The sequence below is a fragment of the Meira miltonrushii genome (assembly GCF_003144205.1).
Source record: "Meira miltonrushii strain MCA 3882 unplaced genomic scaffold FA14scaffold_2, whole genome shotgun sequence".
NCBI lineage: Eukaryota > Fungi > Basidiomycota > Exobasidiomycetes > Exobasidiales > Brachybasidiaceae > Meira > Meira miltonrushii.
Window position 1 is genome coordinate 3861113 of NW_020289944.1, and position 23531 is coordinate 3884643.

Consider the following 23531-nt stretch of genomic DNA (forward strand, 5'->3'; position numbering starts at 1 on the left):
CTTTAACCAACACCTAATTTACGCGAACTGCTGAGCGCGACTTTTGAGGGAAAAGAAGAACAACAGCAAAGGAACATGCAGCATATATCCTACTTGTCTTCTCAACTTCATCAGCAATCACTTTTGTCAGTACATAATGGAAAAGTCAACACCACTAATCAATTCGTCCTCATTGCAAGGACATAAATCACAAACCGTGCAAGTGGTCGGTAAGATTGAAAAGGTCAGTTGGACGGGCTGCTGATGATGATGCATGCCTTCAGGAAGCTGACCGATGATTGTCTCTTTTGTGTTCTTGTGTACAGTCTACGGGAAATGCATGTATGCTACGTACATCCGATCAAGGAATGGTGGAAGTGATCATGACCGATTCGCAGGTTATTCCACAAGGTAATTACGCAATGATCTTTGGGAAAGTGGATGATGAAGGTGAACGTATTCGTGAATATCGTTCGATCGATTTAGGTGATAAGCTAGGTGAGTAAAAAGTACTTTTTCGAGCTCGGATGAACAAATGCTGATTTATGAATTCCCTCTCATCAACAGACATGAACCTTGTCGAACAATGTGTTCAACTTCAACCACATTTCCCTGAATTGTTTGTCGGCTCATAATCATCTTGGCTGACCAACCCACACGCGATACCTAGCAATGGAAAAGGTTTCGCATTGTATACTACAAGGATGATACACAAAATATATGCATAAAAATACAGTTGATGGTAAACTACAAGTGGTAGATGGAGCAATGGTGGGGTATTGTACAAAGTGGCCATTACGTGAGATGGGGCTGGAGATAGCGCAATACGATCTTTGCCCTTTTGGCATGTGGAACAGCGATATGAAGGGAAGGTGATGAAATACCTGGGTGCTCTTCAAATATTGCTCTAAGGGCATAGTGTGCTTTTCGCAAATCAACACTATCCCATCCGAGCAATCTTCGAGCACGTTGACTTTTAGCTGCAACACCGATTAGATCCAATTGACATCGCATCCTTTCGCCGTCAATTGATGGGCTTCTACCTCTCCTAGATTGGGAAAAAGAAGGTGCTTTGTTGGCGGTGAGCCATTCATCGATGATCGAATCAAAGCAAGAATGACCAATCGCACGAAAAGCTGGCAAGACATTCCCTGTTCGAAGACATTGAACAGTCTCGCGAAGCTGTGACAAAGTGAGATGAATCGTATGTTGTGTTCTTTGGTAGCGTTGTGCACAAGGAGGAGATTCTAGCCTTTCGAGCTGAATTTCTTCTTGATTATCATTCATCCCGTCTCCTTGACTACTTTCAAGATCGTCGCTGAATAAGCTTTGCTGACTTTCAGCTTCGCGAGCTAATTGACTTTGAAGTGCTTTTGCGCCTCTGCCCAATTCCAGAGGTGAGATCGACTGAGCAATGGTATGCGATGGCAATGGACAAGGTGTAGAAGGTGTGGGCGGTGCTTGAGTTGCAATACTGGTTTCAGTCACATTTGGCTGAATCGATATTGACGAGAAGGATACTTCATCCCACGGTGGGATTGCCCATCCTAATTCTTTTTGTAGGGCTTCTTCCGTCTGTTTTGCCAATACTGGCTTTACCTTGCGTATCGCTCTCCATGCCATCTCTTGACGATAATGAGACGGATTACGAATTTTCCATCCAAGATACATGGCAGCATATGCTAAGTAACGAGATGCAAGTTCAGTGGTCAGGGTTGGCACATTGTTTTGATCAGCTGAAGATACTCGAATTGGTGTATTTGACGTGGTGGTAGAAGAGCTTCTTGCTTCACGCATTGCAGCGGTCATAAAAGGTGATGCGTTGACAGAGGCATACTTTCCGGGTGCTTCCCAAATCTTGGCCTTTCTTGTGGAAAGTGGATTTTGCTGGACGTTATCCCGACTGGACGATGGACATAACACAGAAGCAGACGCAGGCGGTAGAGGATCATGTGGAAATTCATCACTGGCTGCGTCGAGACATTCCAATAGCAGTCTTTCTGAGTCCATCTTTTTCTGGCCATACAAGATCGTTCGAAAGCGCGAAACTCGCTCAAAGAATGCTTCTGCTTGAGTTAGCTTTCTTGATTCAATAGAAGTTGGATCTTCGACTTCAGTACTTTGCCAAACTTTACTGAATTCTTGCCACTTACGATCATCTTCTTCTGCATCTTCAGCATTCGACTTTCGAGTAGAATTGCGTTGTCTTTCCTCAGCTTCGCCTGCTCCGGCTAGTCCAATGTTCTCACTCATTCGAGCAGATATAAATCGAGCAGTAGGCGTGGCTGTATTTGCGATCAAATGACGTGGTCTCAGCGATGCGATCATCTTGTACAGTTCTGGCAGCGGTGAGTGACGTTGAATTGGTAATGGTAGTTCTGTTGGAAACTCAATTTTCCCTTTTCTTGCTTGTTTGATTTGTTCGATAAGCTCTAAACGCTTCTCTTGCCATTTCTCCACGCATATACTTTCATGCGGTTTAATGCGGATCACACCTTCTCGTTGTATGCAACTTGGATTGTCGGATATGCAAAATCGACCGCACTTTTGTTTATCTTGATGAACCATGTCAGCCAGAGACGCAAATTCTGCTTCTCCATTTGCCATGATTTCAAACAATTCAGCTTTATAACGATCGATATGAATCAAACCTTCTTCTTCAGCCGCAAAAGCTTTATAAAGGCCTACACAAAATTGTTCATAACCTGAAGTCCAAAGATCGATATGAAAAGATGTTGAAGTTGGATAAAGCTTAATGAGTTCTAAGACATCATTGATCGCTTTTGAACGTGGAAGTGGTTCTTGACTATCCATTATTCGTTCTGTATCCAAATAAACAGATTCAAGCTTTGAATCAGATCCACAATCAGAAGGTGATTTAGCAATCCCTTGAGATTGTATGCTTGGTGAAATGACATTCATCGGCCATGTAGGAGAACTCATAAAAGGGCTTGGCACAATCGAAAGTCGACCAAGATGAGTTTTAGCGATTAAATCTTGAACGAAGTTTTGTTCGGCACGCAAGTCACCGGTATGCAAAACAGCACCTCTTGGACCTTCGATCAAGAACATTGTACTTCCAGGCATATGATTAGCCGGTAATAGCGTTAAACGAATCTTTGTGTTTGCATTATATTGAATTTGAATTGGTTTATCAAACGGTAAAGGAATCAAAAGGTCCCAAGGTGTCAAGGCATGAATGCCAGTTTGTGCATTGAGTGCATTGCATTCTTTTTCCGTTCTACGTAAATGTCTATAAGGTCTTTTGCGAGTCGTTATCTTTCCTTCATCAAATCGAATTCGATCTTCTTTACGTTCTAATGCTAAAAGTAAACGTTTTGTTGTTTCCGAACAATAAATTGGCGCACTATGTTGTGATAAAGAAGATAGTCCAACCAAATGATCCGTATGTGGATGAGATAGTAATTGAATGTGAGGAGGTGAATAATGACTTGCAAAAGACGGTAGATCTTCTCTTGCTGAAGTACTTAACCATTCCGGTAATTTGGAAAGCGTTCCAGTAAACTTATCCACTCGTATGAGCGGATATTCTTCTATGAACCCGCTATGTTCAGGAGCCATGTTGGCTTTTACTGGATTATCATCTTGATCAGTCTGACTACTTGTTTGTTGAAAAGTAAGATCTCAATTGACCATAAGAGATTTGTAATGAGTAAAAGACAACACCCTCATTAAACAATCTTACCTGCATGCTCTTTAAACGCGTTAAAGATTCTCACGCGTAAAGAGCCGTTGGACAGTTTACCTAATCCGATTCGGTACCGCTTATGACCAACACAAAGGTAACCACAGCCAATTGCTGGGTGTTGTATGATTTGGGCGTCACTTTCTACTACAGACGAATACAGGGGACAAGATCACATTAATATTCGTCGAGGAATGGAGAAATTAAAATACATGATGAAATTGAGTGGTGTACATTTGAGAAATATAATGATTAGATGACGTTGCTATACCAAGAAAATATAAGATTAGATCCGAAATTAGACGACTTCAAAAACCTCGCCAATTAGGAAAACCCTGTTGAGGAAGCATTCCTGCATTGGTTGAATTACCTTGTGAAAGCATCGGCAGATCAACACCATTGAGCGTGGATCTTCTGCCTTCAGGTGTGATTCTCTCCACCGTTTCATTGCCTTGACCGTCAGTTTTTCGAATAATCGTCTCCGTACGTCCATTGACAGTACGTGTTTCACGACTTTCGCTAACGAAATGTCCTCCACCGCCACCCGAGCTATGCGTGCCAGATGACATTGAGCCCATCATAGAGCTCACATTAGACATGCCAAATCCTCCAAACGGTCTAGTTCTAGTGGCGGGAAAACCAGTATCCATTTCATCGTGCATGGAAGGTCCAGGAGGTCCAAAACCGGCAAAAAGATCTGGCATCATTGGTCTATGAGTGGAAAAGAAGGGATCTTGTTGAAAAGGATGATTGTGATTGTTAAAAAATTCTCTTGAAGGACGAGAATTACGAAGTTCTTGTTCAAACATTTGATTGAATAATTCAAACGGATCCGCTCCCCAAGCACTACCTCCCCAAGCAGTACGGAAACCGGCACCTCTTTGTGCTTGTGCTCTTCTGGCTGAATCGTGTGATGATTCCCATTGGAATGTGAACGGTTTCGAATCGGGAGAAGTGCCAAAGTATGTATTTGATGGATTGTCGTTTGTAGTGTTATAAGGTCTTGCTCTGCCGCTTGATCGAGGTGGAGGAGGCGATCCTGGCGTACCGAACATATCGTATCGATGTCTACTTTCTGGTTTTGATAAGATTTCATATGCTTCTGCCACTCGTTTAAAATTCGTTTCAGCTTCTTGTTTTTTCTCCGGTAATGCTCTATCGGGATGTGTTCGTAATGCGGCTTTCTTGTATGCTTGTTTTATCTCTTGTGTACTTGCATCTTCATTCACGCCTAAGATGACATAAAGTGATTCTGTAATTGTTGTAGATGCCATCTTTCGTCGTTGTTGTTGTTTGGAAGGATTGAATGGTGGTCTTGAGCGTGTGGGTATGGTATGAGGTCAACATGCTGTGATCATCAATTCATTGCTTATTATCGCACGGGCCAAAGTCCGAAATTTATGCTCAAGAGTGACACAGGCCTGTGTAAAAGTTGTTGTCAACTGTGAAAGATAAGCGCGGCAACGCACGCAACGCGGTCCGCCTTATTTGTACGCCCTTAATTTGGATGCAGTTCAATTCCGGCTGTGCGTCTTTCTTTTTCCCTTAGCGTAATCTCACGCGTGGTATTAAGACGCGATTTAAATCGGATCAGCTTATGACATTGGGCATGCAGGTATAAAGCCAGAGGAAATAAAAAAAAGTTTGATTTTTAAAGATCGACATTGCTTTTTAAAATAAGCGGCTTATCACTTTTGATTTCAAACTGTCATCCATCTCTCTCTCTTCTTTAATTCAAAATGGGTTTCCCATCACAATTCATGCCCGTTACGGCTCTTTTGGACGTAATCACAACAATCACTGCTGCCATTCATCTAGGCGTCTTACCTTTCGATCAAACACCTTCCGCAATTCAATCCGTTTTGTCAACTGTAGGCGCGGATGTAAGCTTTTTGGATCGAATTCGAGGAAAGAGTGCTTCAGCAAAAGTATTAAATGCTGCTGCATCACTCTCACAATCTACAACTCCTCGTAGAGGTTTGCTGTTCATCATCTTGGCTGTTTGTTTGGCAAGATGCAGTGCAATCTTTACCGTTTGGCGATCGATCACTGCAGGTGTTTCCCGTGTTCGATCTGGTGATACTTCGGTCGACTTCTCCGGTCAAGCGATTGGTTATTCAGCAATTTGTATAATCTCAATGTTGGTGAATTTGTCAATCTTGAATTTACTCTTCCAAACTCATCATTACACTCGTCATTCAAATGTAGACACAAGCGTATACGGCATCATCAGTCAACTCAATTCAAGCTCTTTGGCTGCTGAACAATTGCTCGTCAGTGCATTGGAGTGGATCTTGTTTGTTCTGTTTATGGGCACAAATCGTTCGCTCGTCAATCCTACCGCTGCCGCTCCTGCGCAAAGGAATGCCGCTGCTCCAGCAATTCAAGGAACCACATCCGTTCAAGAATTAACAGCGCAAGCAAACAAGAAGAAGGACTATGGCGCTTTATCTCAATCAGCTCAACCAAGCGAATCGGCTGAAGCTGAAGGTCAATCATCAATCGATTCTACAACCATCAATACTTCATCTCATGCTGCTGCACCTAGTTCTGAAGGACAAACTTTTGTCGATCCAGCTTCTCATGATGAAACAAAACGTGCAGGTGATGCATCTTTGGATACTCAACGTAATGCAAGCACGAGCGCAACAAGTGCTCAAAATACCGCAGGAGACCTTACACCGAGTGATATCGTTGACGTACCTTCTGATCGTAAACAAGGAAAAGAAGATGCTCGTGATCGTTTACAACGTGCAAGAGAAAATGGCAAAGTTCGCAGACGTAGTCTATGGAAAAAGATTCGCGGAAAGGCAAGTTTGGGTAACAATAACAATGCCGAGGAAGAAAGTTGATCTGTTTCTTTGACTACTCGTAATTGCCCCGTTGGAGGAATTGTAAGCTTCCTCAATTTTTTATACCTACCCCGTTCCCTTTTGACTGCTATCCCCCAAAATTTTGTCTTTTTCTTGATATTCCGATACCCTGTCAAGTGCAATTTCACGCATTTTGGCTTTCAAGGACGCATGTGACATAACCTCAACACTCTCTTTTACTGGCTGATCTTCGTTTGATAGCGAAAAAAAAATGATATAATACAGTACAAAACACGATAATGATGAATGATGCAGCAGATTATGCACAGCTTTAATGATGATGTCCGACCAAGCCTTGCAGGATTTTAGGTAAGATTGTGCCTAATAAAAAGCAGGAAAGCCTTCCTGTCCTACCCAAGATTTGACGAGGGAGAGCCTCAGCTGGAGCTCCATGCGGGGATGTTGAAACGCCTTCGTAATGATGAGCATGACCATGATGGTGATGATGCGTGCTTGCATCCAGATCGATATCAGCGGCGGCTGATGTTAATTCCTGTACAGCATGCATGGCAACAAACATAAACGTTCCAGCACTAAATGTAAGTGCACCGCCAATATGCTCTGACCCGATTCCGTTGGAGTTGGAATCAGGACTTGATTTAAGAACAAGAGAAAGGAATAGATAGGTGAAAATTGCGCCAACCGGAGTTGATAGACTGAAAATTGCAATCGCTTTACGAATTTGACTTTTGTGTAATCGTTGTCCCATCAACAGTGTACATAATCCAAAAGCTGCTGGAGCTTTGTGAATCATTATCGCCAGCAGAACAACCAATTTCAAACTATCATCATCACTGCCAGCGCTTGCGCCCATTGCGATTCCATCCGCTGCAGCATGAATGATCAGACCTGCAATCGATGCAAATGCTTGTCGAATTGATCGGCTATGCGATGAATCCGAATGACCACCATTTGCACTTGTTCCTCTATTCTGTGCATCCGAAGATTTTCTAGGTCTATTTGCTGGTCTTGAATCATCGCGTGAAGTTGTTGAAGTTCCTGTATGATGGGAATCATCAAGAAGATGAGCTTGAGAATGAGGAACGTAATCATGATCAGCGGGCATTTGTTCCGGGCTACTTTCCGTGCTAGAAGGATCGACTCGGAAATGCCTACCTGATGAAGAATTCAAGCTTTGTGAAGGATCGTCTTTTGAGATCATCAAAGATGATGCCCTAGTCAATCGAAGAGCTTCTGGTCGATGCGAAGGTCCATGCCAGTGGCTATGTGCTTCTCGATCCGGTCCGCTTGGCCCTGCATGAACGTGTGCTCCAGGTGATGCGATTTGATCGATTCTGTAGGAAGGAAAGTCAGAGAGAGAGAGAGAGATGTGTAAGAAGACTGCATCAAAGGAGCATGAATGTTAAGCACTCACAGAAACATCACTAGAAAACCAGCCAATAATGCTATGCCAACAGTATTCTCTGGATCAAAATCCCGTTCCCGTGTTGTTCGTTTTGACAATTTGCTCCATGCCCATGATGATTGTGCTTGACCGGATGCGAGTGTAGACGGTATCTGTGAGAGGTGAGATGTCGATTGTGCCATGATACCATGTTCATGCGAATGATGTCCTTCCCCAGCAGAATACAGAGCTTGAACGCCTTCTGGTAAAACGACAGTCATACTGGCACCAACCAATAGTCCAGCACCAATCACTTCTAACATGCGCAGCTTGGTTTTGGAAAGTGAAAGGTATAATGGAATTATTCCACAAATAAACGTGCCTGTCAACATTCCCGCACATTGTAATGCCAATACGACAAGCGGAGAAGTGACCATGTCTGGCGAGTCGAAATTGAGATGATCTGAAAGCGGTCCTTATTGATCTGTCATGGATGTTGATGTATCTAATATAGCTTGCCTATTGATGATGATTGTGATGGAAGGGGGTAAGGGGGTGTACATGTTCACACATGCATTTGCGGAAGAATTCTCGCGGGCACGCTTGGCACTTTAACGCGGCGCTAAGGGAAGAGAACCTTACCGGTTGCGGCTCAGTGATTACGTCAAGGGTGTTCAGATATGTCAATCAATCAACCTCTTCGTTCACACACAACCATGTGGCGTAATAATATCGTCAATGTAAAGCCTGCTCTTGACTTAGAGCTTATCTAACACCTCTTCCAGACAACTAACAGCATATCAAGAAGAGCCGACACAAGCAATCAGTATACACATAGACACTAAAGCTCAGGAAGTAAAGAGTCAGGACGCTTCGTTAGGTAAAGCGTCTGACCACAATCTCTTTTTCAGTATGAATGTGGTGTATCGTGCTGCTGTCTTACATCAGATTTCATAACAATAAGTATACCCAGCCAAGGCTCGAAGTGGATATAAATGCGGCTCTGAATGTGTTTCACGGGGCTCCCTCTGCTTAATACTGCTGCAAATATCTCATCAGATTTACTCAAACTCAAGAACACTTTCCTTCTCTCTCCCCAACTACATAACCATCTCTAAGAAGTATGATCTTCCTTCGATCGCTCGCCATTATATGCTTGTCTCTATATCTCCTTCTAGGATTTAGTCCACTTCTTCGGGCTACGAATGAAGACAGCAATCTCGATTTAGAGCTAAGATTAGCACTTCCAGGAACTAATGAATCCAGTAAACAAGCAACACAGGTAGCTACGCCATCTCTTGTTAACTCCTCACAGGCTCCTCCAAGACAAGATCAATCCAGAACGCTTGATCATGGTATGAAACGTAAGATAGGAAGACCAAGGTTAAATCTTACCAAAGAAGAGAGGATAGAACGAAGGAAGAAGCAACTTAGCGCCAATAATAAAACTTATCAAGCAAATTTGAGAAAAGATTCCCAACGTCTTGAAAATTATCGTAAAAAAAGGTATGAAAATGAGGCAAAAAGGATGAAAGTGAATATGCAAGATCCTAAAAAGAGGGAAGAGATCCGTGAAATGAGAAGAACACGTAAAAGAAATTATCGTGCTAAACAGAAACTTAAAAAAAGTTAAATGAAAAATCAAACTTGCAAGAATGAAGTTTGGCTTTGTTGATCCTTTTTTTGTGTAAGATATCTCACAATTTTTGTCCTCCTGGGGCTGACTTTGTTTTTAGCAATTTCTGCGATTTAGTGTACGCAACCGTACTTACATCCTTTCATCTACACAAGGGATAAAGTTAGTTGAGCATCAGAAGAATATCGCCAAATAACACTTGATATAGATATAATGGCGGATTTGAGTGCGTTTCACGGGGCGTACTTTGTTTATGTCTGTTGACAACTGATTACCATGACTTAATCCAAGCCATAGAGAGTTTTCCTTCTCTTCTTGTTCACTTCGAATACCATCTTTTCGAAGATGTTCTTCGTTCAACCGCAACTCATTCTTTGCTTTCCCCTCTACCTCCTCTTAGGAATTAGGCCACTTCTTTGTGCTACAAACGAAGATAACAGTCTCGATTTAGAGCTAAGATTAGCACCTCCTAGAACGGATAAATCGAGTAAAGAAGCAACACAGATAGCTGATCAATCTCTGAAACAGCTACAAGGTCATTTTCAAACGCTGGATCGTGGAATGAAACGTAAAGGGGGACGACCAAGATTAGACTTAACAGAAGAAGAGAGGACAGAACGAAAGAAGAAACGAATTCAAGTCAAAAATCGAAAATACAGGGAAAGTGTAAATCAAAATCCCGAACTTCGTGAAAAACACTTGAAAAGGAAAAGGGAACACCAAGCAAAAGCCATTAAAATACAAATGCAAGATCCTAAAAGAAGTGCAGAAATTCGCGAAAGAAGAAGAAGAAATAAAAGAGCATACATTGCAAGGAAGAAGCTTAAAAAGTTGAACGAGAAATCAAACTTGCAAGAATGAAAGATAGCTCATTTGATCCCTTGAGCTGTATAATGTATCTCACAGTTTTTGTAAAAATTTCACCCTTTCATCTTTCATCTACATGAGAGATAACGTCAATTGAACAATAACCTGTCCTTTTGTCAATAGATTAGTATATTTTCTGCTTAGAGTTCACTTTAAATACAATTTAAAATCCATACTTATCAAGCCTGGCAATGATGGCAGATCGATGCGCTTGATCCTCCACATTGGGAGAGATGGACATTCTCGATAGCCATGGCCAGAACAAGTTTGCCTCTCCGCTACGTAAATAACGTTTACCCTCAGGATTTGCATGTAGATAGAAAGGAAGTTCAGCAAACTGTTCAGCGGAAGGTAAAAAGAGGCCTGCTGCTTTATATGCTTGAGGGATGGGGAAAGGGAAACCTTGATTTGCAGCTGCATTGGTTCCTATTAGACCAGGGAAGATGTGGCTGAATGTGAGATTGGGATACTGTTGGGCAAATGACTAGAGAGAATTTATTGATGGTCAGTGGGATACTCTCTTTCTCTTTTCGCCATACGTTACTTACTAGGGTGACTGCATCAAGAACAGCCGAATCTCTTGCTCCGCTTCTTGGTATGTTCAGACCCCACTTGCTCCTTTTGCTCTTCAATTCGATATCGTCCAACTCAATTGGCTTTTTGCCGCCTTGACCTGGAACCGCAATAAAGCATACACCTTGCTTGATCGTACCCGATGTCAAAAGACCTTTTGCCAACCCATACCTCGAGAGACATTGAACGGCAAAAGCTGAATCAATTCCTGCTGGTGTATCTGGTGAATTTCCTGTAGGAGGACCACCCTGACTTTCAAACAGCCAGTCTACACCTCCCTTTCCAGCTCTTTTTGCAATTTCTGCTGCAACACGATTGATCTCTTGAACATCACTTAGATCCGCTTTGAAGAATGTGAAATCTTTATTTGTCGTTCCACCAGTTTTGGATATTTCTTCAGCCTCTTTTGTATTTATTGATCTTCGTCTTGCACCTTCTAATGCAGCTTGTTGTAATTTCTTCACCACTTCTGCACCACGTTCTTCCGATCTTCCGACCACCCAAACGGATGCACCCGCTAATGCGAATCGCAATGCGATACCAGCTCCTATCCCTTGCGAACCCCCAGATACAACCGCTCTGGATGAACTCAGTTCAGGTACCGACTCATTTGATTTTTGAGTTGAAGAATACCACATGATTATTGAGTTGATGGTGAGCAAGAGAAGAATGAATTTATGTCATCGTGTGGAGTATTGCATGCATAAAAGAAACACGCACGCTTACTAGATTATACGCGTACAGTGAGGAAATACGCCTTAATGAGAGTGCAGCCTCATAAGTTACTTTGATCCATCATCAACCTTTGCTTCTGTACTTTCTCTGCTCGTTCGGTACTTTGTCGTTCTTGTCGTACTTTATAAGCACTGTGCATCACTTTGTTCTGATAATTACGATTATATCCCTGTTTACGTTTGCGATAATCTTCCTCCAATTCAGGGTTTCCTTTTCTTTTTTGTGTATGTCTTCTTCCAGCTTCTCGTGTTTGTTTACGTCTTTCAGCAGCTCTGTCAACAAGCTGTAGGCGTTTATTCAGCTTTTGCAATTTGTACTATACATATTCATTATCCTCGACTTACCATCATTTCAGCTTTCGTCCTTCTTAATCTGACATGAATCTTCCTTGCTGGGCTGTTGATGTTTTTATCCTTTGTGCCAGTCATGGTCTTTGACGGAACAACATGTTGATTTTGTTCTGAGGGTGAAATAATGTTAAGTGACGTGCTTTGCTGGTTCACTTTGTTAAATCGCACCGCATGTGATTGGCCTGGAGGTGCAAGTTTCAGATCCAAATCTAGCTCATCATTATCGTGAGCAGGTTGACCATAAGAAGCAGCGTTTAAAAGAAGCAGAATAACTAAATACTTTCTCATACTTGAACAGGCTGATGCTATGTTGGCGTCGTCTTTCTTAAAGATGAATGGACGAAATCTGCTGAAACTTTAGGATACTTAGAATAAATATAACACAAACTTTGCTGAAAACAAACTCAGCCCCGCAATAACAATAGGCTGTGACCTATGATACGTAACGCAAAGCAATGAAATAAGTACAGCTTCATTCTTGCAATCTTGCTTTCGCATTCAACCTTTTGAGCTTCCTCTTTGCGCTATAAGCTTTATTATATTCTTTTCTCCTTTCAAGATATTCTGCCTTTGTTTTAGGATCTTCAAATTTCTTTTTTCTATTTTTTACCAGATTTTCATTCTTTTTCTGTAGCATTTTCCGATAACGTTCGGGATCTTTTTTTACGTTTGCTTCGTATCTTTGATTTTTGGTTTTATTGCGCTTCTTTTTTCGTTCTATTCTCTCTTCCTCTGTTAAGTCTACTACCGGTCTTTCACGCTTACGTTTTGATCTGCGATTATTTTGAGATGCTCTATATTGATCTTGAGATTCTTTCCCCGGCTGCAAAACTTGGACAGAGCTGATAATGGTATTATCAGCATTAGGAGTTGGTTTTTCATTCGCCACCGGAGGTGCTAGCCTTAGCTCTAAATCAAGATTGCTGTCTTCATTTGTAGCTCGAAGATATGTACTAGTTCCTAAAAGGAATAGGAGGGGGAAGAAAATCGAGAGATAAGATCGAAGGTATACCATGGCGGTTGAGACGACACTCTAGATGAACAATAAAAGAAAGAAATCCTAGTTTGGGAGTGATTTTTCTCGTCAGTTTCCTGTAAACGTAAGAAAAGTACGCCCCGTAAAACACATAAAGCGTCATTGCAGCCACATTAAGTCTTACAACAACACATTCATCTGATACAAAGTTTCACAATACACCATCAAAAGAAGAAAAGCTGGAGTCATTTAAAGAACTAATAGCAAGGGATTGCGAGATCTATGAGACTATAAAAGTCGTTACTCATTCTTGCGTGTCCAAATGTGCATTCAATTTCTTGAGCTTCCTCTTTGCATGATAAGTTCTTTTGTGTTTTTTTCTCATTTCAATAATCTCTGCCTTTCTTTTCGGATCTTGAAGTTGTTTCTTTCGCAGGCATGCTGTACGTTCTCTTCTTCGCTTTAAAAACTTTCCGTAACGTTTTGGGTCTTTTTTCAAATTTTCGTCATATTTCTGATTGTAGATTTTAGTTATCTTCCTCTTTCGTTCTGCTTTTTGTTCTTCCGTTAAGTTCAATTCGGGCCTTCCACGCTTACGTTTACTAGATTGATGCACTAATTCCTTTTGAGACCGCGGTAAAGCCTGCTTAGAACCGGAAAGAACTTCATCATTTATCTGTGTAGGTTCTTCGCTTGATAGATTCATCCCTGGAGGTGCTAATCTTAGCTCTAAATCAAGCTTCTTGTCTTCATTTGTAGCTCGAAGATATGAACTTCCTAAAAGAAAATAGAGGCGGATAAAGATCACCAGACGCGATCGAAGGAAGGCCATTCTCGTAGAAATGGTACTACAGATGAATGGTAAGAGGAGGAGATAATTAAACTGCGAGAGATTTTTCTCAACACTTTCCAGTCAACATAGAAAAAGCACGCCCCGTGAAATAAACGAAAGCGTCATTACAGCCACATCGACTCTCACTTGGTCTCATCCACTTAACACACCATCAATGAAGAGAAAACGAAGAGAAGATAGTATACTTATTCATTCAATTAGCCGTAAGGGCTTCCTTGGGTCCATCAGAATATAAGAATTGTACCTTATTCAATATTATATGTCCAACTTTGCGTCCCACTCCTTGAGCTTTTTCTTGTCATGATATGTTTTCTTATGTACTTTTCGCATTTTGATAATGTGCGCTCTTCGTTCAGGGTCCGCAAGTTGCTTTTTTCGATTTTCTCTCTCCCTTATTGCTCTTTGTTTGCGGAACTCCTGTAGAGCTTTAGGATCACTTAGTAACTTTTCTCTAGCTCTGCTTTTTACTTCACGAAATTGTTTCCTCCTTCTTTCTTTTCTTTCCTCTTCCTGTAGTTATTGTACCGATCAGTGCCTTACATACCATAGATCTATCTATTTAAGTTCAAACTCACAGTCATATCGCTTTTAGGCCTTCCGCGCTTCCTTTTCAGGGACTTGCTCTTTTGAGAAGCTTCGATCCTGCCGTGCGAGACGTCCTGAAGCTGTAAAATCTGAGCGGATGTGTCTACTATAGGTATATTGGTATCTTGTCCAGATTCTTCTTGATATACACTTGGTACTCCAGGAGGTGCTAATTTCAGCTCTAAGTCTAGAGGAGGCTCTATCCCTGCGGCATGAGAAAGTGATGAAGCTCTGAGGAGGAAAGATAAAAGGAAATCTATCATAATCAACGAAGGAAGAAAGATCATCTTTTCATCAAGAAGATTGTGCAGTAGATGGTCATCAGGAGCAATTTTCACACAATTTGAAGCTGAACGCTGGTAAATAAGTTCTTTGCATTCATGAACAAATAACGCCCCATGAAATGAAAAGCGTCATTACGGCCACATCAACTCTTACTTGGTCTGATACGACATTTATTAAAGGAAGGAGAATGCTGTCATTATTAAAAAAACTAGTCAGCCGCAAGGGCTTTCTGAGATCTACTCAGTATTCAAAGTAAGGACTCATTTATCTTTGCATCTTCGGATTTCCGTTCACTTTCTCGAGCTTCTTCTTTTCATAATGCCTTCTTCTATATACTTTCCTCATTAGTATAATGTGAGCTTTTCGTTCAGGATCTTCAAGTTGTTTCTTTCGACTTTCTTTTCCCATCGTCTTTCTTCGTTGGAGGAATTCTTGTAAACGTTCAGGATCACTGTGTAACTTTACTTTGGCTTTGTGGTTTGCTATGCGATATTGCATTCTCCTTCTCTTTATCCTTTCTTCTTGCTTTTGTGGTAGCATACGATCAGTACCTCAAACACGAGCTCCGCCACAATACAACAATACAGTTTATATTACTTGATACTTACCGACATGTCTATTGTTGGCCTTCCGCGCCTTCTTTTCAGTGACTTGTCCTCTTGAGAAGCTTTGACATTGTTAATCAAGGCGTCTTGACGCTCTGACCTCTGGGTAGAAAGGTCTACAGGGATATTGCTAGCTTGTGTCGCTTCTTGATATACATTTGACGTCCCTGGAGGTGCCAACTTTAACTCTAAATCCAGAGCAGGCTCTACAACTGTGGCACGAGAATGTGAAATAGATTTGAGAAGGAGATAAAAGAGTAAGTGTACCGTGATCAACGGAAGACAAAAGACCATTTCTGGAAGAGACGGTAGAGCAGAAGATGATTACAAAGAGCAATACAAATTCGTTCTGAGATCAGACTTTGGTCACTTATTTTTTTGTGTTCATAAACATTGTGAATTCAGCAAGATTCGCTAGAGCACCGCAATTGCGGCTGCAAACTTATCTTACTTACGTGAGTCTGAAGAGAAATAAGATGATGTAATGCTCATGCAGTACTCGAAGATAGTATCATGAGATAAACTAACACAGCCTTTTTTTGATCCATATACGATCGGTCCATTATCTTATAAATAACTTGCAGGGATGCGGGACTGGGTCGCAGATTTCTAGTATTAAGTCTATGCATCTCCTTCTTGTGACTTCTCCTTCATAAGTTTTCTCTTCTTGCGCTTATCATAGACACTTTTATACTTTGCTCTAAGGGCAGCTGACTTTTGAGGATCTTTTTTAATCATCTCTAATCGATTGGCAGCATTGCGCCTTTTTCGACTGTTGAAGTAAGCAAGAAGTTTTGGGTCGTTCTTTACTCTTTCCATAAAACGTTCATTTGCTGCACGATACTGTTTTTTCCTCAACTCTGCTCTATCTAAGCACTGCGATAAAGATGAAAGACGCCAGTCAGCATGCAGAATCATTTTTGGAATAAGTTGCTATACCTACCGCCATTTCTGCTTTTGTTCGTTTTTTCCTCTGCAGACGCCTAGGTTCAACATTCTGGGGCTGATCTCCTTCGATGTGTTTATCTGCATTTAGCTGTTCTTCTTGCTGAGCATTAGTTGGCTGTACACTCAACTGATTTGATGCATTCTGACTGGGAGTGGCCAGAGTAAGCCGCAGATCTATGCCTTCATTCTCAGTTGCTCTATTGGCGGGAAAGGTCGTGCTACAAACAAAGAGCAAAATCAAAAACACACATCTCCGAGGGGAACTTGGCATCCTTCTTGGGGATTTTGAGATGGATGATGGGTTTTGAGAAAAGGTACGAGGCATGCGATTTGTTTTCTTCTCTGCAATGCAAATGAAACCACAGCACTACTCTTATGCCCCGTGAAGATTCATAGCATTGGCGTTATGGCTATGAAATTGCATATGGCGGATAAGCGTGGATATTATTTATCTTGATCTTTTTGTCTTGCACGCCAAGCTTGTGTATTCTTATTCATCCTAATTCTAAGCTGTTCATACTCCTTGGGATCACTCTTGATTTTTTGATAATGTTTGATATTATTATCACGCTTTCGCTTTTTCTGCATGGCTAAAGCTTCAGGTCTGTTTTGTAATCTTTCCTCATATCGCTTCCTTCTTTCACGACGCTTCATTCGGGATTCTTCTGTGATCGGTGGATTTTTTCTCTTTCGTTTGTGTGGTACTTTGTTTTCTGTCTGGCTAACGATACACTTGGTTGATATTTGAGCCGCCTTCTTTCCAGGCAAGGATTCTTGTGGGACGTGGACACAATCCATGCGGGTGATTGCACGGTTGCTTTCATTCGTGACTGAGTCGTCAGAGGGTGATAGATTGAGTAAGGAATCTACGTTGAAGTCGGATTGGTCAGAGGAGGTACTTTTTATCACGCTTGCCAAAAAGCACAGGTATACGAAGCAAAATCGCAACACCGGGACGTAGAAGGCTGTATAAACGGCTGCTATCATTGTCGTTCTCACAAAGTTCTTAGCTGCAAGATATAAAGAATGCAAAATCTGTATTGATCCCAGTAGGATCATCTTAAGATTTCGAAAGGACGGAGGCAAGAAATATGAGAAATTTCGAAACAGTTCGGAACGCCACAAGATCAATACACTATGCAGTGCTGCATGGTAGATATGTTACACAAGGATTCCGTTGCAACATTATACGGAGGAATAGTGCCTCATTTTGACCACATGCAATACACAACCCTATAGCGATTGAGGGGGCTTACTTGCCTCTTTTTGTTCCTTTTTTTTCGCGCGATATCTTGCTGCTGCTAAACGGGATTGCTTTTTTCGTCTAGCATGCCTTTGTGGATCATTTTTAGTTCTTTCGTAATTGCTTTTGTTCCTTTTACTTCGTTGTTTTTTATATTCTTGAGCAAAACTTGAATCCTGCATCATTTTTTCTTGAACACTTTTTCTATACTTTATATCCCTTTCTCTATGTTTCTCTTTTTCATCAAGCCCCTAAGGAAGCAAAAGAAGCGCAAGCGACAGGTGGCGTTAATGTAGAGAACACATATTCTTTTTGTTGTACTTACTCTACTCTTTCGTTTAAGACGGTATCGTTGCCATCTGTTCAAACCATCTTCACCAATTATTGCTGGACCTTTCCTATCTTTGTGCTCTAGACGGTATCTTTGCCATCTACTCAAGCCGTCTTCAGCAACTTTTGTTCGTATCTTGCTTCCTGTCATTTTGTTTGTAGTGTGCTTATTCATCATAATATTATGCTTAGCATCTGCTTTGTTGTGATTGCCATGCTGGTCAGGTTGCAGTTGAGGTGGTCTCTGTTCAGCTTCAGTATCGCTATATGCGAGTAAGTCTAAAAAAGAATCTACGTTGAATTCATTCTCACTTGAGGAGTTACTTGTTGAATAGGTGAATGAAGAATTACATATAAACGAAAAAGATATTCCTATAATTGTCATAAGTCTGAATTCAGTTGCTCTTTTTCTAAAGGCATTGAAGGCTCTCATGTTGGCTTGATGATGACATGTATTCAAGATTGGATTTCAGAATCCAAAGGAGGCCGGGGCAGTCATATTGCGTAGAAAGAGAACAAGCCTGTCTAATACGCAAGTAATATAATACTGTTTGCGTTTCAAGGTAAGCTTTAGCCAGCCTGAGGCGGTGCATCATATAGTGAAAGGAGGCTTTACGATCAAACAGAGCCTCTTTTTACAAAAAATTGCGCCTTTCAAGACCAAAATCAGCCCCGGAAAACGAAACAAGCAAGAAAGATAAATGAAGCTCATATTAAGTAACATAAGAGGAAGAGGCAATCTGGCTCATACAAAGTCCTATATCAGCTGTTGTTAGTCTTTTTTCCCGCATTTGATTTGTTAAGCTTTCTTGCCAGCCTGTTTCGCTTTTCCCTTTCTCTCAAATGAGCAAGTTTGGTCGGATTTTTGAGTACCTTTTCACGATTTTTTGCATTGGCTTGTCTCTTAGCCTTAAGATATTCTGCATACGCTTTGGGATCCAATTTCAGCTTTTGCACATGTCGCTGAACACCTGTACGATATTGCTCCCGTCTACGATCTGTTGCTTCGTCCTACGATGGATGATACGCATTTAGGCAGGAGAAACTATGTTAAACAGCTTAGATTAGACTCACCTGGACTTCAAGTCGTGGTCTTCCTACTTTTGGCTTATTTGCTTGAGCTACTCCTTGAGCACCAGATCTATTTATGATATTAAGACTAGAATTAGCGTCTAGATTGTTATTGGTTTGATCTTCTTGAGGCGAGTGAGTTGCTTGTTGGGCACTTTCGATAGTATGTTGCTCTCTGAGCTTCGTGACGGGCGGTCCCAGCCTGAGCTCCAAGTCTATCCTTTCCTTTTCGTTCACAGGTTGAGGCTGGGCAAGCGAGCTTAGGATGATGGAAAAGAAGACAATGTACCGTGCAATTTGAAAAGACATTGCGAACATACTTTTGAGGGTGTAAGTCGCAGTGGTAGACAGAGTACACAGAGTATAAGATTTTCTTTTTTCACTGTTTGCATTGAGTGACGAGAGCCCCGGGAAGAGCCAATTACACGATCGTAATCTTGGAAGAAAAGAGCCTATTCGAGTAGGCTGCATACGTTTGACTGGAATACTTTAGCATTGCTTTTAGGCGTGAATTTTGCATGTAAAGATGCTGACTGCAGTTCAAAAATGTGTCACCTCGATGACTGTACACCTGCTCCTCATCGAATTAACTTACTTTTTATGTTCTCTTTGAAGCTATCTAGAGAACTTTTTCATTGCTGATTTGGCTGTATCTTAAGCTTTTTAGTCTGCTTGTACTTCGCATTTGCTACTTTACGTCCTTTGCGATATTCTTCATTGGACTTCTGATTCTGCCTATATTTTGCATTTATTACTTTACGCCTTTCGCGAAATTGTTCATGTGTTTCAGGATCGCTTTTTAACCTGGCTATGTAGCGGTTCGTACTATCCGAAATTTGCTTTCTTCTCCTCTTTATCTGAACTGGATCCTGTAATGCAAAAGGCATGTAGACTTAGCCTCTCATGCTGGCATCTAAACAATTCGACATTCATCTTACCTTTATTTCAAATGCAGTAATTTTACGCTTCCTTCCGCTGCCCTGAGGCTTCGCAGGAGTAAGACTGAGCGAAACAGTAGTATCATGCTCAGAAGCCTTATCATAAATAGTGAGGGGGTATAAAGATGAACTTGTCGGGCTTCCAGGTGGGGCAATTCGTAGAGTCAGATCGATTTCTTCATCCGCTGGTCTGCCGCATACAAAAAGACTCAGAACGGCAAGATTTAGGATTAAGTAAAACTTCATTTTGAGGTTGAATCGAACTTTACCTCTGCCAGTCGATTGAATGAGCTGGAAAACAAGGTGGCAGTTGATTACTGAGATGGGCGTTTATACCATATCATGAACTTTGCGTACATGAGTTGCGTTCAGCCTTCTTGTGCAATGCTGTGCACACATTGCTCGCTACCATAGAATCTAATTGGTGACGAGCTCTCAATTCCAGTCGTAATGACTATCAACATCTATTGGCCGGCATTCTTTCTGGCGTTCAGTTTCTTTCTGTATTCTGCATAATCTTTTTTGTGTTTTTCATGTCGTATAGGATCTGATTTGATCTGAGACCATAAAGATTGTGATGCTAAGCGCTTTTTTGCTTTGCATTTAGCATGAGCTTTTGGATCCTTTCGGACCCTTTCTCTGTAAATTTTGTTCCAAATGCGTTTCTTTTCTTTGAACTCTTCTAGAGTCTCACCTCTCTGTGGGATCGGATATGTTAGTTTTGTATCTTCATGAAAACTCTTTACACTAATTTACCTTACGCTTCTTATCCAATTGCAAGCCTGCTTTACTTTGTTCATATGCTGAATTATCAGGAGGGACAGATGCGTGTCCATCTGTGCTCTTGGGCTGAATGAGTGAATGGTGGTCTCTTCCGTCATTCGAATGTGCAGAGTTTGTAAGGATTGGTTGGTTAACCTCTTCCGATTCGCTGTCAGAGGGAATATTCAGCCAGGAGTCTATATTGAAGTTGGCTGAATCGCTCAATCCCGCTCCCTTGCATTCCTTGAAAAGCAGCATGAAAAGGTATGCGTACGCTGAAAGAACCAAGAAGGCGAAAACTGTGAAGCTAGCTAATCGTTTAAGTGCATGAAAAAGACGTACAAGCATCTCCTCTCTCAAGTATCAAGTTGTCCTCATCGATGTACAAAAGAAAGACTTTCAATAATAAGCAGACTAGCTCTGAAGTATTTCTCATTCATGCTGGAAAAGCCCCGAGCTGAAAGCTTCATACCTTTTCGACAATTCCGAAAAATGACTTTTGCTTGTGAACCACCATACGAAAAGCTTTTGAGAATGCTTCGTGCAGTGTTCTTTCTATCTTGCTTCCTTCTTCCCTATAAAGAGACTTTTGCAGGAGATGATTTGGATTTAGACCTTCATTTAGGATTCCCCTTCTATGCACATACGGACTCAAGCAAAATGATTAATGATGCTGTTGTACCTACATCGCAGACACAAATTTCTCAACCTGTCATACCAGATCAACACCATCAAAATACTGGTTTATCTGGACACAAACGAAAGACGTCTGCGCTTGATGTAAATGAAGCGACTGTAACAGATGTAGATAAAGCAAAAAGAGATAAAGTGAGAGAACAGAATCGACTTTCTATGCAAAGGTTTCGAGAGAAGGTAAAATTAAAAGTAAGTTCTGCAGATTAAAAGTCCGACATAGATCACTTATTCCTATTTTTTTCAAACACAAGGGCGGAGAAGCACTCAAACAACAGCGGAAAAATAATGTAGAGTGGTCGAAAACATATGTGAAAAAAATTTATTCGGATCCTGTCAGACATTCAGTTTTCAAAGCCAATATGGCACGTTATCAAAGGAATCGCACAGCTCGATTGAAGAAAGACCCTGTAGCTTACGAGAAGATTATACAATCCAAGAATGCTGGAAGGAGAAGAAGAAATGAGACAAAGAGGCAAAAAACCAGTGAAGGAACGCCAGGTGATTAGGTCTGATTTGCTGTCGGGGCAAATACGAAACACAATAACCCATTTCTTGTCTACATGCACCTTTATCATTCTCATATACTCCACCTTCATCTAATCTGTCCAAGGTGGAGACCATCTCTCACCAAGAATGTATTGCGCTTTCCGTTTGTTGTTGTGTTCTTTTCTCTTTCGGGTTGCACTCTCAGGCGAGACCAGTGATTCAGAAGAAGTGGATCTGGAGCTTCGATTAGGTTTGCCTACATATTCACAGATGAGAAACCCAAGCAGGACTGGAAGCCCAGTTGAATTACAAAAAATCCCACTTGATCAATCCTACACTCGTGCTCCATCGCAATCGAGTAGAAAGCAAAAAGCTACTGTATTGGATGCAGGCGATACGGCCGTTTCAGGTCGCAGACAGTATTCAAGAAGTGCAGCATCACGAGAACATAATCGAAATAGAATGAAACAACGTCGAGACAGAATAAAGGCAAAGGTGAGAGTATGCCTCATAGGGTGAAAAAGAAGATAAACTGAATTTCTTCCATCATTCTATCTAAAAGGGTGGTGAGGCTTATCAAGCCTTACGTGAAAAAGAAACCCGATGGACTAGGAATTATTTGAATAAGATTTATCAAAATCCCGAATGGCATGCTTCACACAAGGCGAAGAAGGCACAAAAGCAAAGAGAACGTTATGTGGTATTACGGAAAGATCCAGATGAGTACGAAAAGTACTTACAGTCAAAGAAAGAGCAAGCAGCTAAAGGAAGGCGAACAAATAAAGAGGACTCCGGTGAAGCGACCCAATAAACGCTCGAGAATATCGAAGTTCAAAGATTTGTATGAATCTCATTCGTACGCAACACTGGCTACTTTCATACTCAAAGTTTCGTGTAGCACGTTTGTTCAGGCATGGCCTCAGTCGATCGGGGCTATCTGATTTGTCTCAATTCGAAAGTTGACCTCTATTGTTCCTTCGTTACGCCTTTCATTACAACCAGAATGGTCATTATGCTATGCACGGTAGCCTGCTTTTTATTCCCTTTCTTTCCGTTGATGGTTGTATGTGTCAATAACAAAGGAGAAAGTACATCACCCAGTTCTGAAATTGATTTGGAATTGAGACTCAGACCACCTCAAACTCTTAGCAGCCCAATTGCTGCACCTAAGCCGTCTTCAACTGCTGGTCAACAGTCAACAGAAAGTACCCCTCTGCAATCACCTCAATCAGTGTCTAGGCGTTACGGTATCAAGCTCCTGACAGAAGAAGAGACAAGATTTGGACGTGGCAAACCAAGTGATAAGACCATGCGTGATCGAATCCGGATGCGAGAAAGGCGTCAAAAGATTGAGGATGCGGTAAGTACTTCAGCATGGGCAGTCTATGAGATCGTTCATCTCAATATTTTATCTTTCTTGATAGGGTGGGGAAACTTTGAAGAGGCATAAAGAGGACAAAGCAGCTTACATGAGAGCTTACAGAACGAGAAAGATGAACAATCCAGCAACACGTAAAGAGTATATTGATCAAATATCTGCACAACATCGAAGATATCGGCAAGGGCTTTCTAGCCGTCCTGAAGCTCAAGAGAGACGATTATATAAGAAAAGGGTTGCCCAACGGGCACGTAGAAAGATGGTCAAATTGCAGAAAGAGCAACAAAAACAGCAGCAACAGGGATGAATGG

The 23531-nt window shown here is 41.5% G+C and overlaps 12 protein-coding genes across 12 annotated transcripts; 4 read left to right on the top strand and 8 right to left on the bottom strand.

The window, feature by feature from the left end:
- The first annotated feature begins 104 nt into the window (after positions 1-104).
- FA14DRAFT_161001 (replication factor A protein 3) lies at positions 105-705 on the top strand. Its single transcript, XM_025498929.1, has 3 exons — positions 105-223; positions 306-477; positions 547-705. The coding sequence occupies exons 1-3, from the start codon at positions 137-139 to the stop codon at positions 612-614; spliced, it is 327 nt and encodes a 108-aa protein (XP_025356452.1). The 5' UTR covers positions 105-136; the 3' UTR covers positions 615-705.
- FA14DRAFT_190064 (uncharacterized protein) lies at positions 700-3643 on the bottom strand. Its single transcript, XM_025501770.1, has one exon. The coding sequence runs from the start codon at positions 3559-3561 to the stop codon at positions 775-777; it is 2787 nt and encodes a 928-aa protein (XP_025356453.1). The 5' UTR covers positions 3562-3643; the 3' UTR covers positions 700-774.
- Positions 3644-3845: 202 nt separating this feature from the next.
- Positions 3846-5216, bottom strand: FA14DRAFT_52334 (DnaJ-domain-containing protein). Its single transcript, XM_025502467.1, has one exon. The coding sequence runs from the start codon at positions 4957-4959 to the stop codon at positions 3994-3996; it is 966 nt and encodes a 321-aa protein (XP_025356454.1). The 5' UTR covers positions 4960-5216; the 3' UTR covers positions 3846-3993.
- A 13-nt stretch (positions 5217-5229) lies between these two features.
- On the top strand, positions 5230-6683 carry FA14DRAFT_52339 (uncharacterized protein). Its single transcript, XM_025502468.1, has one exon. The coding sequence runs from the start codon at positions 5425-5427 to the stop codon at positions 6535-6537; it is 1113 nt and encodes a 370-aa protein (XP_025356455.1). The 5' UTR covers positions 5230-5424; the 3' UTR covers positions 6538-6683.
- Positions 6684-6736: 53 nt separating this feature from the next.
- Positions 6737-8449, bottom strand: FA14DRAFT_161003 (Zip-domain-containing protein). The gene is made up of 2 exons (XM_025498930.1): positions 7934-8449; positions 6737-7853 (listed from the first exon to the last, which is right to left on the bottom strand). The coding sequence occupies exons 1-2, from the start codon at positions 8338-8340 to the stop codon at positions 6830-6832; spliced, it is 1431 nt and encodes a 476-aa protein (XP_025356456.1). The 5' UTR covers positions 8341-8449; the 3' UTR covers positions 6737-6829.
- Positions 8450-9884: 1435 nt separating this feature from the next.
- On the top strand, positions 9885-10400 carry FA14DRAFT_155556 (uncharacterized protein; the record flags this gene model as incomplete). Its single annotated transcript, XM_025497758.1, has 1 exon — positions 9885-10400. The coding sequence occupies one exon, from the start codon at positions 9885-9887 to the stop codon at positions 10398-10400; it is 516 nt and encodes a 171-aa protein (XP_025356457.1).
- Positions 10401-10416: 16 nt separating this feature from the next.
- FA14DRAFT_161004 (NAD(P)-binding protein) lies at positions 10417-11639 on the bottom strand. The gene is made up of 2 exons (XM_025498931.1): positions 10955-11639; positions 10417-10890 (listed from the first exon to the last, which is right to left on the bottom strand). The coding sequence occupies exons 1-2, from the start codon at positions 11615-11617 to the stop codon at positions 10570-10572; spliced, it is 984 nt and encodes a 327-aa protein (XP_025356458.1). The 5' UTR covers positions 11618-11639; the 3' UTR covers positions 10417-10569.
- Positions 11640-13344: 1705 nt separating this feature from the next.
- Positions 13345-13872, bottom strand: FA14DRAFT_155559 (uncharacterized protein; the record flags this gene model as incomplete). Its single annotated transcript, XM_025497759.1, has 1 exon — positions 13345-13872. One exon carries the CDS (start codon positions 13870-13872, stop codon positions 13345-13347), a length of 528 nt encoding a protein of 175 aa, XP_025356459.1.
- A 2117-nt stretch (positions 13873-15989) lies between these two features.
- FA14DRAFT_155561 (uncharacterized protein) lies at positions 15990-18322 on the bottom strand (the record flags this gene model as incomplete). The annotated part of the gene is made up of 6 exons (XM_025497760.1): positions 15990-16244; positions 16312-16534; positions 16566-16658; positions 16837-17326; positions 17573-17810; positions 17885-18322. The coding sequence occupies 6 exons, from the start codon at positions 18320-18322 to the stop codon at positions 15990-15992; spliced, it is 1737 nt and encodes a 578-aa protein (XP_025356460.1).
- A 329-nt stretch (positions 18323-18651) lies between these two features.
- Positions 18652-19269, bottom strand: FA14DRAFT_155562 (uncharacterized protein; the record flags this gene model as incomplete). Its single annotated transcript, XM_025497761.1, has 2 exons — positions 18652-18900; positions 18964-19269. 2 exons carry the CDS (start codon positions 19267-19269, stop codon positions 18652-18654), a joined length of 555 nt encoding a protein of 184 aa, XP_025356461.1.
- Positions 19270-20362: 1093 nt separating this feature from the next.
- On the bottom strand, positions 20363-21008 carry FA14DRAFT_179519 (uncharacterized protein; the record flags this gene model as incomplete). Its single annotated transcript, XM_025500927.1, has 2 exons — positions 20363-20596; positions 20655-21008. The coding sequence occupies 2 exons, from the start codon at positions 21006-21008 to the stop codon at positions 20363-20365; spliced, it is 588 nt and encodes a 195-aa protein (XP_025356462.1).
- Positions 21009-21320: 312 nt separating this feature from the next.
- Positions 21321-23527, top strand: FA14DRAFT_155563 (uncharacterized protein; the record flags this gene model as incomplete). The annotated part of the gene is made up of 6 exons (XM_025497762.1): positions 21321-21545; positions 21632-21854; positions 22048-22337; positions 22405-22636; positions 22925-23202; positions 23267-23527. The coding sequence occupies 6 exons, from the start codon at positions 21321-21323 to the stop codon at positions 23525-23527; spliced, it is 1509 nt and encodes a 502-aa protein (XP_025356463.1).
- Positions 23528-23531: the final 4 nt, after the last annotated feature.

What these genes read in the sequence shown, in the direction of transcription:
- FA14DRAFT_161001 (XM_025498929.1), top strand. Translation starts at nt 137, where the DNA reads ATGGAAAAGTCAACACCACTAATCAATTCGTCCTCATTGCAAGGACAT. An exon ending in TGGTCGGTAAGATTGAAAAG is followed by an intron (nt 224 to 305) that starts GTCAGTTGGACG and finishes TCTTGTGTACAG; the next exon opens with TCTACGGGAAATGCATGTAT. An exon ending in CGATTTAGGTGATAAGCTAG is followed by an intron (nt 478 to 546) that starts GTGAGTAAAAAG and finishes TCTCATCAACAG; the next exon opens with ACATGAACCTTGTCGAACAA.
- FA14DRAFT_190064 (XM_025501770.1), bottom strand. Translation starts at nt 3,561, where the DNA reads ATGGCTCCTGAACATAGCGGGTTCATAGAAGAATATCCGCTCATACGA.
- FA14DRAFT_52334 (XM_025502467.1), bottom strand. Translation starts at nt 4,959, where the DNA reads ATGGCATCTACAACAATTACAGAATCACTTTATGTCATCTTAGGCGTG.
- FA14DRAFT_52339 (XM_025502468.1), top strand. Translation starts at nt 5,425, where the DNA reads ATGGGTTTCCCATCACAATTCATGCCCGTTACGGCTCTTTTGGACGTA.
- FA14DRAFT_161003 (XM_025498930.1), bottom strand. Translation starts at nt 8,340, where the DNA reads ATGGTCACTTCTCCGCTTGTCGTATTGGCATTACAATGTGCGGGAATG. An exon ending in GGTTTTCTAGTGATGTTTCT is followed by an intron (nt 7,854 to 7,933) that starts GTGAGTGCTTAA and finishes TCCTTCCTACAG; the next exon opens with AATCGATCAAATCGCATCAC.
- FA14DRAFT_161004 (XM_025498931.1), bottom strand. Translation starts at nt 11,617, where the DNA reads ATGTGGTATTCTTCAACTCAAAAATCAAATGAGTCGGTACCTGAACTG. An exon ending in TTCTTGATGCAGTCACCCTA is followed by an intron (nt 10,891 to 10,954) that starts GTAAGTAACGTA and finishes AATTCTCTCTAG; the next exon opens with TCATTTGCCCAACAGTATCC.